The sequence below is a fragment of the Ylistrum balloti genome, unplaced genomic scaffold, assembly GCF_031769215.1.
Source record: "Ylistrum balloti isolate Yb309-2 unplaced genomic scaffold, AGI_CSIRO_Ybal_v1 Utg369710, whole genome shotgun sequence".
NCBI classification, from domain to species: Eukaryota; Metazoa; Mollusca; class Bivalvia; order Pectinida; family Pectinidae; genus Ylistrum; species Ylistrum balloti.
Genome location: NW_026781936.1, coordinates 712606 through 727975, shown reverse-complemented (window position 1 = coordinate 727975; position 15370 = coordinate 712606). Strand labels below are relative to the sequence as shown.

Sequence of the window (15370 nt, the reverse complement as noted above, 5' to 3'; positions counted from 1 at the left end):
GAATTGGGAAAAAATGCAGGACAGACTCTTTTACATTTAACGTTTACATTGAAATTTTCACACAACAGAATCAACAACTCACCAAAGTGTTTGATCATCATATAATCATTTCAATATCTCTATTGAGATCGGTCCATTTCTGAATTAGCAAACATCACCGTAATCTCGACCTATGATGTATACAGTCGATATTCAAGGACTTGTTCCCAAAATCACAAATTTCGTCCAAGATGTCAGCAACTGACCTGACAAACACATAAACGGGGTTTAAAGTTTCGATTTATACAGGTTGATGAAGATTATGAGGGCTGTTTTGTTGTCATTGTGGCCTCGTTTATAGGAATTATATGTAATGTGACGTGTTTGATGCTGGTAAGTTTGCTTATTGGCTTCGTTACCTTGTTCTCATTTGAGAATGTTACACTGCTTACTTTGATTGGTCAACATTTATAAAGCGGGTGTTGATAATGAAGCAGAAGGCGTGTACTCCTTCGGAACACTAAGCCTTATTTTTCTTGTACTTTTTCAAGAGTTTCCGTGTAAACATTCCTGTTAATATTTTGTCCTAGTTTTACTGAATTTGAGTTTAAATCATTATTATGTTTACATGTTTGTATTTCCATCTTGTTGTATTTGATTTATTCCCTGTTTTAATCGACTGTGGCTTTACGTAACTGGCTTTATAAACTTCCACGCTTCAAGCCATTGGAACCTCTGTCTTTTCCGAGAAGGTTGAAACTCAAGGTATTTTCACTTCAGTGTATTTTAATCAATCCAATAAACAAGGTCCTTAAATGTCCAATGAATATAAACAACAAATTGTGATGCGCTTGTACATTTATTCCAAATGATATCTGTAGTCAATGGTAAAATAAGGACCTCAACCACAAGCCGTGCATAATTATCTTACAGGGAATATTTTTTTTTAAAAGGCGCAAATACATCAGTTAACTCAATTTTCTTGGTAATATTAAATCTACAATGAATTGTCGATTTTTTTCTTTCCTTTTACGCCGCTGTGTTGTTTGTACCAGCGCTCCAGCTCCTCAACTGTGGTCGGGAGCTCGTGTCCAGTAGGCTCTGGTAACAGAGGCAACAGTACTAGGACCGTTAAACATATTGTTCCAAATATCGCACCCGGGGCCCAGTTTACTCTCTCTGCCTGAAAGAATAGAGAATGAGGTATACATTTCAGTGCTATTTGTCGACATGAGTATAATACGATATTACATAGTACATGTTTTGTAGCAAGATCGGTTGGGTATTGAGTGATAAATGTAACATAATGGACTGGATTGGAATTTACAAGATAAGAGAAGGACGGAATCCATACATTAATTTAGTCATTTTTGTTCTTGATGTTACATTTTCCCTTTCGAAGCATATGCTCTTATTCTCGTTCTCTTATTACGTTTTGCAGGAGTGTTGGTGTACATCTTTTGTTAATGTTTTGCCCTAATTTGATTGAATCTGAGTTTGGATTATGATTATGTTGCTATGATGGTATTTTCTTGATTATTTTTTTTCCATAATACAAATGAAGTTATTTTTTCTTTCTTTCTTGTTTTTCTGTTTTATGATATGCATCACAATTTTAGAAAATATACTCACAAGCGGACCAGCAAATGGTGCCAACATTCCACCTATTCTTCCGGCAGCAGAAGCAAATCCTATGCCAACATTCCTGAATAATGAAAAATTATATTTATACATAAACATATGTTATTTATATATGCATTGAAATGCACTATGCACTTAAATGTCTATTGTATAATAAATTGAAGGCGATAGACACTGTTGGTGGAATATAAGTCATATTAGGCCAAATATATAGGCACTTAGTATCACTGACGAGTCCTAAAAGGACGAAACTGCTGTATGATGTTAATGTGAAAATCATGTGTAACGACACTTATCTTTTCTATATCAGTATATCATAGTTGTGAGACCTATATCACACTATTTGTATGCTAATCAAATAACTTGATTAACGCGAAACCAATTATTTGCGATCCTTTGTCCGACAACGTCAAATAATTCTTGTTTTTTTCTTCTAAAATCATTTGTTGCATTGTACGCTGATATACCAACATAATATTTACAACTTATAGTGGCACCGCTTATAATACACATGTACACAATCAATGTGAAAATGACAACGCCATCTCAATTGTGAACATTCTCTTATCTCTATTGGTTTTCCCCGCTTGAAAATCTGAATTGATTGGTGTGTTTACTTGCGGGCAATTGTCTATGAGGCCGAAAGCCTGTTTAAGTGGTCATCGGTAACACATTAAACGTTATTTGTTTTTATTCAGCTGTCATTGAGTACAAAAATGTACATGCCCATGCAATGAAAAAAGGTAAGCTTCTACATTCCAAAGAGCATACCTGTTCAATATAATAATACATTTATCACTTATGTTTGTAAAAACAGTTTACAATACACGACTTAATCATTTATGTATTTTTTGTTCTGTATTTATTTTTTTTCACAACTCATTACTTATATATGTATATAACCTTACATGGTACGTTTCCAGTGATGTTTACAAAAAGGAAAACTATTGTGTTTCTTAAAGTTACTGTAACAGTAGGGGAACTAACTCCAGTAGAATATGTTAAGTCATATTGCATCAAAGATGGTTAATATCATATAGTGTAAAAGTTATTTTCCTTACATATTTATTTATTTTGTTTTAATATTACCAAAATTTTGAAGCACAATGGCGGTACATTTCACCTATATTATCATATAAATGGTACATTTAAAAAGTAACTTTTATAAGATTTTAACATATAGAGTATTATAAAATGCTGACCTGAGGTTAGTAGGATACAGCTCCGGAGTGAAGAGAAAAAGTGTGCTGAAAGAGCCAGCGATGCCGAGTTTCCCGAGAAAGTAAAATACCATCACAGCTATGTCAGCACCTTTTCTATCTTTTCAGGAAAATAAACACACATAACACATAAATGAAAACAACAAAAGTAGTTTAAATTTAATAACCGCCTTTTCACGGATTTTAGTCACACGTCTGATGTTTTTTTTTTTTGTTTTTTAGTTTCTCGAGATTTAATTTGCCAGCTCGGTGGTGTAACGTGATTATGCTATCCCAAATATCCCTTTTTTACTGTCTGTGTTACGCGTGAGATAATAATCACGATATACTGCTGTATATTACAAAGCATATCTTCTCTGATTCATCTTCTGCTTGTAAAAGATAATTTTTGAACCCAGAAAAAATCACCAGAGGAAAAAAAACAAAACAAAACAATAAACGATATGGCAAATTCAAAATTATTTGCGTATGTAGATCAAACACAGAAATAATTTTATTCATATACATTCATGTCACTTTGAACATAATAAACACATTTGAACATTTGAAAGAAGGAGAGTGATGATCGCACAGTGTGTATACATACATATATGCCTCCTTAAATGTATAATGAATAGATTGTTTTTTCACTCGCGTTAATAATTGTTCGAAAATTGCAAAAAGTACGAGCATTAGGAATTGTTTTTGAAACGTTTGAAAATAGTTAACGAAAGTGAAAGAAATATCATATATAACAGCCACATACAATAGATAGCTATTCCAATGTGTGGTTTGCTTATGACATCAGTTGGGACGCAACGGTTTGACACATAGCGAATTGACGCTTATAAATATGCAAAGCTGACGATTTCAGAAACATGTGAAAACGTTATATTTTATCATCTACAAAGCAATAATTTGATAGAAATCAACACGAAATCATATTTTCGGAAAGGAGTCGTGAACAACTTATTGCTGGTTTCATTTTCGCAAATTTGCGTGTGAAGCGTCAAAAGTCAACGTCTCAACCAATGAAAAGACCGAAAGGTCATCTACCACAAGTGGTATATATCATGCCAGATATTTTTCCAACCGTTAGTACATTTACACAATGAAAAAGTGGAAAAGATATGCTCTTGATATCATAAGTAATTATTATTTCTTACCTGATAAATAATTTGCGACAGTTCCCGCAATAAGGGCTACAGCTGCTACGGCATGGAATATGATACACAATTTCTTTCTACCTAGTCTGAACCATGTAAAAAACGTCACAGTTAAGTAGCTCAACAAATGATGTAAAAGACTAATACATTTTGGCAAGAAAAAAGTCAGAATTTTATAAATATTTTCTAATTCTCATTTAATTATCTATGTTTAAACTCTACGGTAACATAATCATGTACTTGATATTCCTTTGAAAGAATATTTTTGATATTGTGGTTGATATCTACTTCGAGCAATTTGGAGTTCCCTAAGTCTAGGGAACTAGCAATTTATACCGTTAGCATCACTAGAAGGACGTAACAGCTATATGATGTAGCATCACTGATGAGTTGTAGAAGGACAAACAAGCTGTATGATGTAGTTAAGTTTGTTATTCAGCAAAATCTAAATTTGTATTGCAAGGTGTTATTGACTTGTGCGTCTTTTGTTAATTTTCGATAGATATTGGTTTTGCAAATCTGCCGTCTGGATTGACATACCTAGAAGGAACTGTATAGTGCAGTCTAATTCATTATTTGTGTTGAATGTTGATATTTATTGTTATGCATTCTAAAAAAAAACTTCTGTAGATATTCTAAAATTCATAGTGACAACACAGCAAATTCTTTAGCTGCTGCATCAAGAAAAGAAACGTTTCCAAAGGACATCGAATTAGCTTCTCATCTTCTTTTTGTCCTAGCACTGAGCCTACATCAACGCAGGTTATCATTCCAATTGGCCAATTCAAACAAATGTCTGCATATTTAAAATGTATAGTACTCTCTGCCTCTCTTTCAGTTTTCAGCTTGTTGTTATAACGATTTGACCGTTTGGCATGTCCTACACATACTTTGTTAAATACATATCGTTGTGACGGTGCAATACAATTGTATAAACAAATGCCCGTCTTTGAGTGGTGGCAGATTTTTCTATACCAATCTGTTTTCCTGTTATCGTAGTGGTTGCGATAACGTCAAACTTGAAAACAATACAACAATCATTTTCACTCTGTATAGCTCAATATTCTACTTTAAGTTGTTACAAAGATCATAGTACTGGATATAAATCAATGAATGATAAATTCAGTGATGAAAATTGTAGATTCAAGGATAAAGTACTGATCTGTTAATGATATTTTGTTATCATTACGATTTTTAAACTTGGAAACTGTTGAAAACTGTTTTCACGTTCAAACAGTTTTCAAAAGTTTAAAACAACATAATTTAAACAATATATTCATATAATATGTATAATATATTAATTTGTAACTTGCTGCAGTTTTAAAAGAATGGACATGAGCATGTCAAGATTGCCGACACATGTACTTATGGCTATTATATCTGTATTCTGTTAAAAAACTGTACAATAGACACAAAAGTTAATAGCAATTTCCACTGCAAATTTAGAATCGGTTACAATACAGAAAAAAGAATGAATTAAACTGCATCATTCATTATTTTTTCATCCTTCGAGGAACGTATCATCTATTTAGATATCAAGAGTATGACAGTTACCTGTTAAATGTGAAATATTCTATCACTGGTATTGGTAGTTCCGCGATAGAAAGGAGGAAAAAGCTTAAGAATCTATCTAGAGGCAGGGAGGCAGATGAAAGAGACAATCCATAGTAAGTCAGGCTGTTGACAGTCCTGTAGCAGAAAAATATGAAATATCTTTATCACAAAATCACCCCCGATTATCCACTGAATTCGTGTTTATATGTTTGCTTATGTCACTAGTGTTATATACCCTGAAACAGTGGCTGCGCCAGTGAAAAAATAAATTGTGATATCACTTATAATAATACTGACAATGACGTTACGTTGTTATTGTAGATGACACTTCAAAATGTTTTTTTCCATTTTATTTAGTTTTCTAAATTTTGACATTTTAACCTATAAAAAGTATTTTCCCGAATTACACGGTAAACAAAATCACAAAATTTTATGTTATATGAGACTTTATAAAACTTGTCTCAAAAAACAAAATCGTCCAAGACTCATTTCATCAAGTCTCAACTGTCTGCTTTTTATTTTCAGTGTGATTTTTAGGCGTGGATCTCCTGTAGTAGCTGGTGGCTACCTCTCTGGAACATACGGCGGTCCGTCTTACCCGAAGTCACAATCACATCAACACAGCCTAACTCATTTCTCAGTTTTACGAGAAGCACAAACCGTTACGGATAGATGGCATCGAACCAAGCACCTCAGATCTTAATCTGAGGTTACCCAGGCCAACGTTCTAACCGGGGAGCATGTGCAGCCTCTGACATGAAATGAAACCGAATGTAAGATACTATTTAATTTACAGTATTAACAGTGGCATTGTCTAACACGCAAGCAACCAGCAATTTGGCTCAAGCTATTTCATCATGCAGGATTTTATCACCAATTAAAAGTGAAAATACTCCTAACACTTGACTGTGAACTCCTTTTTAACCTTAATTTCCATTTCTCTCATCCAAACCGTTTCCAGGACATACCTGAAAACATCTATGTTGGACACATTATCAAATGTTATAAAATCTAACCTTCGCAAGGATCGGATATGTATAACAGAAACCAAGTTAGTATTGATTGCATATTTATCAGTAGTAAAACAACATGTTCAGTATACACAATCTACGACAAAATAAACAATACATTTTACAATGAGTCCATCTCTGATGTACATGTCTTCTAACTACTTTATGATATTAACTCACCAGGTATATGTCATGATAACAGTAATCATTGCCAGACGACGCCGTGTAAATAAAGTCAATACCGTGTATTTTGGTAAAATTGTTTGTGGCTGCTCCAAAATAATTTCTTTCCGCTTTTCCTTTTTGGCATCATCAATATCACTTTCCCCTTGCTCCGTCATTGGTTCCTTTGCTGCTAAAATCATGGGTGTAGTTTTATCAACAAGATGAAATACTTCCATCTCATTGACTTTGTTCATTTTTGCAGCCTTTTTCAACAATGTCTTCGCTTGCTGTATTTTTCCATTTGAGAGGAGCCAACGAACAGATTCGTCAAAGGTCCTTAGATGAAAACATACCCCCCAAAAAGGTTAGATATTTTGTATGTTCAATTATGACATGTCTATATAGATTTGACATTCCATAAATTTAGCTTTATGTAAATACATGCTTAAATTATATCATCATATATGTCATTGCTGGTTGCGTTTGATCAATTTTGTGAGTGATATTAAGAACAATGTATATCATCTTTCTATTCGAATACGCTTCGTCTTTTCACTTGTTGTCAAAGAAATAAAACAAAAACAGATATATTTTTTTAAACATTAAAAAGCAACGCATTAATAAAAAATCGTCAGTTTTTTATCAATATGATGTTACCAAAACATACCAAAATCCGAGAAGACTGTGAATCGTCATTAACGATAGGACAAGATACAGGTATCTCCAGGACAGATCCTTCATGATATAAGCAACTGGTGCAATCATACATAATCCTAGAGCCCAGGCTGTACTGCCAAGCACTTCTGCCATGTATCGACTTTCCTCTGGTAAAATTTCAACACTCATCACAGCCCTAGCCGTAGCCATTCCCTGTAATAATAAACACAATAGCTACGGCCATAAAGTTTTATTAACATTCATACAAATTCATTTTTTGTGATTCAACGACCGCTTTATTAATGTAATTCACTATCAATTATTATTTCATCTGTGGAATTCATCAGATGTTACCATTTACACATTGAATTGATCTCGTACTGTCGTCGTTATAGACAAATTTTTTAAAGAAATTGCATATCGATTAATGATAATCTAAGGAAAGTAGAATTAAATATCAATTCTTCTTTCTGGGTGTGATTGATACGTAGGATCAGAGGAGTTATCTATATTGTGAAGAAGGTTTTTTTGTCACGTTTAATTCATTTGATACATTCCAGAGAATTGTCGGATATCAAATAAATTTGATAAAATTTGCAGCAGTGTAAGATTTATTCTTGAACATGTTGATATCTGTCTCAAAAATAACAATGATAATGTTTGCCACACAGCTCAGTTTTATCATAAAACATGCCGAAGCAGTTGGAGGAGGATCGACACTCGATTGATACAAAAATTCAAGTTAATACTTCACTTGCGTAGTTTTATAAATGTGTAGTATGAACAGTTAACTGTATACACGACAGTCATTTGTCATGTATTTATATCATTTAGCTATTATACACTATTTGCTAAACATCTATCGAATTATGAAATCAGCTCTCCGAGCCATTTACTACTTTTTTCAATGTAAAAAGCATAAATAGCTCATTGTTCGTTTTTTATCATTTTATTTTTGTTTCTTATTTTCATCTTTCTATCATTTCTATCTCTTTCTTACTGATTATTTTTTGTAACCATTGATATGTTCTACTATACGCAAGAAACTTGTATTATCAAACGAACTCTTGACTCGATATGAATAGCAACATATAATATTGCAATTAGACATACATGTATAGAAAAATTCTCAACTAAGATTTCAGATTTCATAATTCGAGATAAATTTTCGCGGACTTGAAAATAAGATTACATCAGATATCTAAATAATAGATACTATATGGAGTGATAAATAAAAAAAAATATGTATTACTAGAAATTGATGAAGAAAAGTTAAAAAAGAAAAATTGAAGTCCTGGTCCAGATAACATATTAAGAACATTATTTTTTCGGTTTACATAAGACAATATGAATTCACATACCTGATGTGCCAATCCACAGATAAACCGCATAATGATGTAGTATGTAAAACTGGGGAGAAGAGACGCGCCGATTCCGGAGGCAAACAGAACGATCTGTGAGGTGACCAAAATCACCTTCCGTCCATATTTATCGGATAATTGTGGTAAGAAGGCCGCACCTACCATCTGTCCAACCAGCATCAACATCTGAGACACCTCTGCTCTTTCCGCGCCATCACAGACAAGATCCCACTTTGTCAGAAAATATAACATAAATGGTTTTGATCCCTAATATTACTGACGAAAGCTCGAAGTCAATTTAATCCATTTTGACTGTATTTCATCACACACCAAGTACTAACCGACATTATTATAATTATCCAATAAACTGTCTTTTGCGGTTTGTTTTATCACAAATGTTACGTAGTAATTTAGTTAAATGGTGACGAGATCCAAAAAAGCATATGCTCTTTTTGTTGAAATCATCAAATATTGAAAGTATTCTACTTGAATCACAGGGTCTGTACTCCTCTTGAATTGATATTTGTGCTTTTTTTTCAGTTTTGGTTTCCTCAGTCGCTTTAACACATCACAATAGTTATATATTCCATCCGTTTGTACATATATTTATATAATTAAAGTTTTGTTATCGTATGCGTTCAATCTTTCTCTAGACTTACGCATACATACTACTTACCTCTGTAACAAACGTTCGAGTCTTCTCCAAATCGTACGTATATCCTTCAGGACATGGTGACAAGGTCATCAGAGTCGTGTTTGTGTTATTCATTGTGACATCGATGTGACATGTCTGGTACAGATGTGTAAAACTGACATTGGACGGGATGTCGTATATGGTTGTATTCACAAGGTCGGCACACCGATACGATGGACGATATCCTAAGGCATAAGCAATTCAGTTTAAAATATCAACCTGTCAAATTCAATAGAACCACGGCAATATATAAACAAACGAAAGATTCTCACGGAGACTCCTGAAAAAGAATAAGGAATAATAAGATCAGGTGTTCCGGTAGAGTAAGCGTCTTCTGCTTCTTTAACGACACTCGCCATGTAAACCTTGGTTTGATCAAGTAAGTAATGTTCTGTTCTAAATTTAAAAAAAAGGTTTATTACAACGGAAACAACAGGCAAACTAACGAGTATCAAACATGTCCAACTTCAGATTAGAATCAGTGATACGTTGTTATGACATAAATTTATCACAGCTAGTCTGCCAATAGACAATTGTTTTCTTGTTTTCCTCTGACTTCGTTCGGATCCAAATGAACATGAATTTACCAGCAATTGATACATAGATTGTTATAATATAGGATGCATTATCATATTAAGCAACAATTCAAATCTGGGTTAGGGTTGGGGTTCTCAACACTATTCCATTTGAAGTATATGTATGAAGGTATGACCAAACTATATTAATCCTTGACGTTTGTGTGATTACAAATTATATTTATGAGTTTAAAGTGGTTTAAGTACATCAAACAAAATGACAAAAGTGAAAACTTCTACACTTTTATAAACAAGTACTCCCACACATTTTAACAAGTAATCATTTTGCCCGTATGGGTAATTACAAGGAAACGCCGATATGTTACCAGTATCTTCAGTTAAACCCAAATTGAAGGAAAATTGGACCAGGTGTTCAGAAAAGCTAATCGTCTCTTGCTTTATTTACTATATTCTGTTTCAGAAGTTGTTTTTATCATATCTGATTTCCCGTGTCAGTATCATCATTACTTTTGAACACATTAATAACTACATTAGCAATACCAGTTTTTTGCCAATCTGTTACAAATTTGACCCTTAGTATCAGCCCAGAAGAAAGAAAACAAGAAAATGCTATAAACAATCGCGCACTAGCAAAGAATAAAAACACATTGAAATCCATCGAACAGTGATAAAACCTTCTGAATTAGATGAAGGTCTGTATGATGCTTTCCATTAATTCAAAACATTGTATTATGTGAAGAGGTTCGTAATCCTTGACAAAGTATAGTCTTTTTCAGAGTTTTGTTTATTAAACGATGAACAAATAAGACCGTTAGTCTTTTTTTAATTACATGATAAGGTTAATTTTCAAAAATTGTACTTATTTAGAATGCTAATATAAAAATTCGTGTATATAGCAAATGCCTCTGTGTTGTCTGAGGTTTCAGTGGTTTATGCTATGAATGTACATGTAGGTCGTTACAGGGAACAAACAAGGGTGTGTACATGGTACTAATTTATTATGAACCTAGGTATAGCCAATATTCAGCCTCCAGCTGTATATAAATACAGAGTCGTGGAAGGAAAAGTAAGGATAGAGTATTGCGTATTTAAAGCTTTATAATATGTAATATTTGACCTGAAATATATATTCAATCGATTATTACTATTGATAATCAATACAATTGACATACAATGGTGACTGATATTGAAGACAAATTTGATTCGTGACTCTTGTTGACCGACACATTGACATCTGACAGAAGACTGGAACATTAAAGTTAGCAATGAAAATATTTGATATTGATAAAAACAAATACTATTCTTATTGACCCTTGGCTTAAATTCAAATTGAAATAATATATCTTTCAACTGGAAAAAATCTGAACGCGCTTTAAACATGATACAAAGTATTGTAATATTACAAATTGATGCTGTAAATTATATCAATGTTCACATGTACGTGTATTATGATGCATGTAATACTTAAATCAAATAAGTGTATATCTGACAAACATGTTCATGGTATAAATCACTGTATCCCTAAAGGGTATGTTGAAATGTTGTTGCAAAGATATCAAATTGTGATAAAAAAAGGACTACCTACACCTATAACAACTGCAACCATTGGACAAGGACGAAGTTAGTTGCAGAACTATCTGAATGCACTTTTATCAGCCTTATATACCTTGTTTTCTCCACACTTCGTACAGGTATAGAGTATTGGTCCGATATACTCCTTTAGCAGCTTACGCAACCGATTGCATAAAAAGACCGGAAATAGAATATTCTAAAACTTTGCTGATATGTATCCTCACTCCAAAATAGCTCAAAATTACTATTTACGTTAAGCTTTGATCACTTATCATGTGTTTGTTTTGACTTGTTAGTATTCTGCGGGCGAAATCACGGGAACATGTTAGGTTATATAGGCAAATAAACCGCTGTAATGTATATATTAATTAGACGTATCCTTGTGCTTGGGCAAATGATTCTGTCTTGCTGCAAGGGACCCATGAAGGTGTTTTACATGGTATATATTGCATAACCATATGACCAGGAGTAACCCATGGTTAGCTTCTGCCTTTTAACTTTCGGAGAGAATAGCAGATTGTTTTTTATTTTTCATATAAAGAATATTTTATTTCAATGTAATCATTACTTCAAACTTAACTGAAGAAATATATTTGACTAGTTGAATGGAAACAAATGTGATATAAAACCATAAATCAAATAATTTAATTAATTACTAACGTCAATTATATCTGATATTTACTGGCATTGAAGAGAAATTAGACTCTGATTAGACTTGTGATCGTTATTGACCAATATAATGCCTTTGTCATGAAGCTTGAACGTTAAAATAAGGAATACAAAATATCAATCATCAGCTTGACATTCGGTGACCTTTATACTGCCCTTGGCATTAGTTCATAATACAATGTTTATGTATATGAACAGAAGACCTTATCAATTGATACTGTTGAATTGTTTTACTTTTAAAGCCAAATTTACTTACTTTTCAATTACAAATATATTTGCAGGTAGAATGATTTTTATTGATGACATACATGTTCTCGACCATAAACAAAATTAAGTATCAAATATAAGAATTGGTACAACTACAGGCTTTAGGAATGATTACAGGACTGCTTAGATGTTCCATTCCTGAAATATTTTGCAAAGAGTTAGGTTGGTTCTGGGAAGCCTGAAAAACAGATAATGACCATCTCTTGATAAGACTTTTAGGCTAATGATTAATAATCATTCATCTATGTGTTTTCTCTCATATCTTCTCTAAGGAGCTCACCTAGCCGTCCGGGGTTCGATTCCCGGAATGGATGTGAAAAGGCATAGGGTCACCTGCCCGACCACATGGGTTTTCCCCGGGTACTCCGGTTTCATCCCACACTAAGACCTCTCGCGCGCTTCCATCCGAGCCAACAAGAGTGATTAATATAAGTTGGAAAAACTTGTTGCGTTATTGTTGTAAAATAAATAAAGTTTATTATTATGAAGGAGTGCATCTGTTAATGTGCTGTATTCCAATGCATGTTCTTAAAGCATTGAAGGTATTAAAATATCTACTACTCCTATTGGAACACTTGGTATCTTGATATTTCGTTCTATTCCTTTTTTTCTCTCTTTATTTTTTTTCTGTGTTTTATCCACTTATCTCTCTCTCCAATCATATCATCATATGGCCCGTGCTATATTGTCAACGCTATATACCGTAAAGAGTTGTTTCCCTTGCACTACGTTATCTTAATCTAGTGACATATAAAAATATGCCATGTATTACAATACTGTAGTACTTCTAAGGATCTAAATACACTTGTCTGAATTCATAAACATGTATGTAAATCATTTATTCAAATATGAATTTTATTTCAATGAAAATGGAATGAAGACTTTGTTCGCCTTTCTTAACTGTGTTTAGTAAGACTGCCAGTAAGATTATCTACTGATGATTGTACCATAAATGTAACTATTCAAAGGCAAAATTATCTCATAGAGTTACCTCGTGTGTATTCTAAACCTTTATATTCCTTATGCTTGCTTTATGTTTTGTATGATATTCGTGGTCTTCCGTAATAATCGTATGGTGAGCTTCTTATTCACCTGGGCGAACTACCGAACGATACGGTCCAAGGGGTGAGGAGCGGTTTGCTATATAAATATAATACCCATCATATTATGTACTCGACTTATATTGCTTGGTACTTGCAGAGATTCAACTTCGCTGGTTCAAAATATCGTGAAACCCAGCATATACACACTGTAGAATATGAACGTCTATGATATCTAAACAGTCCCACATCAGCAGAAAAAGACAGTTGTCGCTTACCAGCAGATATCTAAAAAGTCCCACACTAGCTGGCAAATTAAATTGTCTCAAAAATGCAAATATTCAAACAGTCGCGTCTTAACACTTCATGGTAAATTAAAATGTCACACACCAGGAAATATTTCAACAGTCGCACACCAGCTGGTTAAGTAAACATTTTCACACATGTAAATATTTAAACGGTCGCACACCAGCTTATAAATTAAAATGTCACACACCAGGAAATATTTTTTTTTAAAAATCGCATACCAGCTGATTAGATATTAATAGGTAACAACAACGCCTACATATGTACCTACCTATGAAGACTATAACCATTAGATGCAAAGCCTCAGATATCACCGTAGTTAACTGAAGAACTATCTGAATGCATTGATATCGTCCCCATACCCCTAATCGCCGCCAATCGTCGTCCATATAGTCATAACCTGGCATAGCTGTAATTGTTTTGTAGATATATCACCTGAACGTAAAAGCTAGGTTTTTGCAAAGATGGAAACAACTCCTGTAGATAATCTGACTTCATTACTATACATATATTCTAGAACGTGAGCTCAAATAACAATACACCAGTGACCAATGATAAAATGTACAAACGTGATCTGACATCACTTGATAATTTTAGTTTTGAGTAAGTAAGGTAAGGTTCATTCTCACTTAGCCAACATTCTGAAATTTATCTGTACTACTTGGCCAACATGTCAAATTTTACACCTGATTCATTTTCAGTTATAGTCTGTTCCTACTTTTCTTGACAGAAAATATAAAAAATGACTAGTTGAATATGATTTATGAAATAACGATTTAAATCAATTCGTTTAGGAAATCATATTGAAGTCTTAAATGTTTGCTGCAATTACTCAATATATATGTACTAAAATCTACATGCATTATGTAATATATTCTAAAATCTTAATCTCAAGAGTTTAAATCAATAAGAAATGTATTTACAAGTGTTTTAATCAATATTATTTTTTTCAAAATGACAGATTTAGAACTGAAAACGCAAAAAAAAATATTATTTCGTGCTACCAGTAATTCTAAAATATATAATGTCCTATCAGATGTTGTTGTGTCTTCTGTTAATCACTTACATAATTGATAGAATTGTTAAATACATTTAGATATTGTTAACATTAATTGCTTAAATGTTGTTTTATCACTTGATAGTCCGTTCGTGAAATAATGGTAATTGTGTACCTAGTGTTGTTGTAACTCATATTAATTAAAACATGGATGTGATGAAAGAAGACATTAAAACTTGGATGGGTGTTACCATTTCTTCTTGGCTTGGGTGGGTTGGAATTAAGATAAAACATATCAAAGGTCTTGCGCTCATGTTCATATTCTCAAATCGTTCATATTCAATTATGGCTCATGCACAGGCCAACATCAACGTCATAGAAAATGGAAGGGGTGGATACTATCTTCTTCATGCAGACTACAAGTTTTCCGTCAGGACCAGACGTAATGATAGAGTTGATTGGAGATGTGTACAGAGACCGTGCCCGGCCACTAGCTTTGTAGAACCACTATGACAACGATGGCCCACGGACAACAAATCATGTTGAGGGATAGCACA

At 33.3% G+C, this 15370-nt stretch overlaps 2 protein-coding genes across 2 annotated transcripts; both read right to left on the bottom strand.

Annotated features, from left to right (window-relative positions):
• Window positions 1-976: 976 nt before the first annotated feature.
• Window positions 977-7479, bottom strand: LOC132565280 (organic cation transporter protein-like). Its single transcript, XM_060229915.1, has 7 exons — window positions 7382-7479; window positions 6730-7050; window positions 5540-5674; window positions 3986-4071; window positions 2823-2940; window positions 1612-1684; window positions 977-1162 (listed from the first exon to the last, which is right to left on the bottom strand). Exons 1-7 carry the CDS (start codon window positions 7477-7479, stop codon window positions 977-979), a joined length of 1017 nt encoding a protein of 338 aa, XP_060085898.1.
• A 214-nt stretch (window positions 7480-7693) lies between these two features.
• Window positions 7694-14223, bottom strand: LOC132565278 (organic anion transporter 3-like). Its single transcript, XM_060229914.1, has 4 exons — window positions 14088-14223; window positions 9409-9611; window positions 8733-8963; window positions 7694-7702 (listed from the first exon to the last, which is right to left on the bottom strand). The coding sequence occupies exons 1-4, from the start codon at window positions 14221-14223 to the stop codon at window positions 7694-7696; spliced, it is 579 nt and encodes a 192-aa protein (XP_060085897.1).
• Between the last annotated feature and the right edge of the window lie 1147 nt (window positions 14224-15370).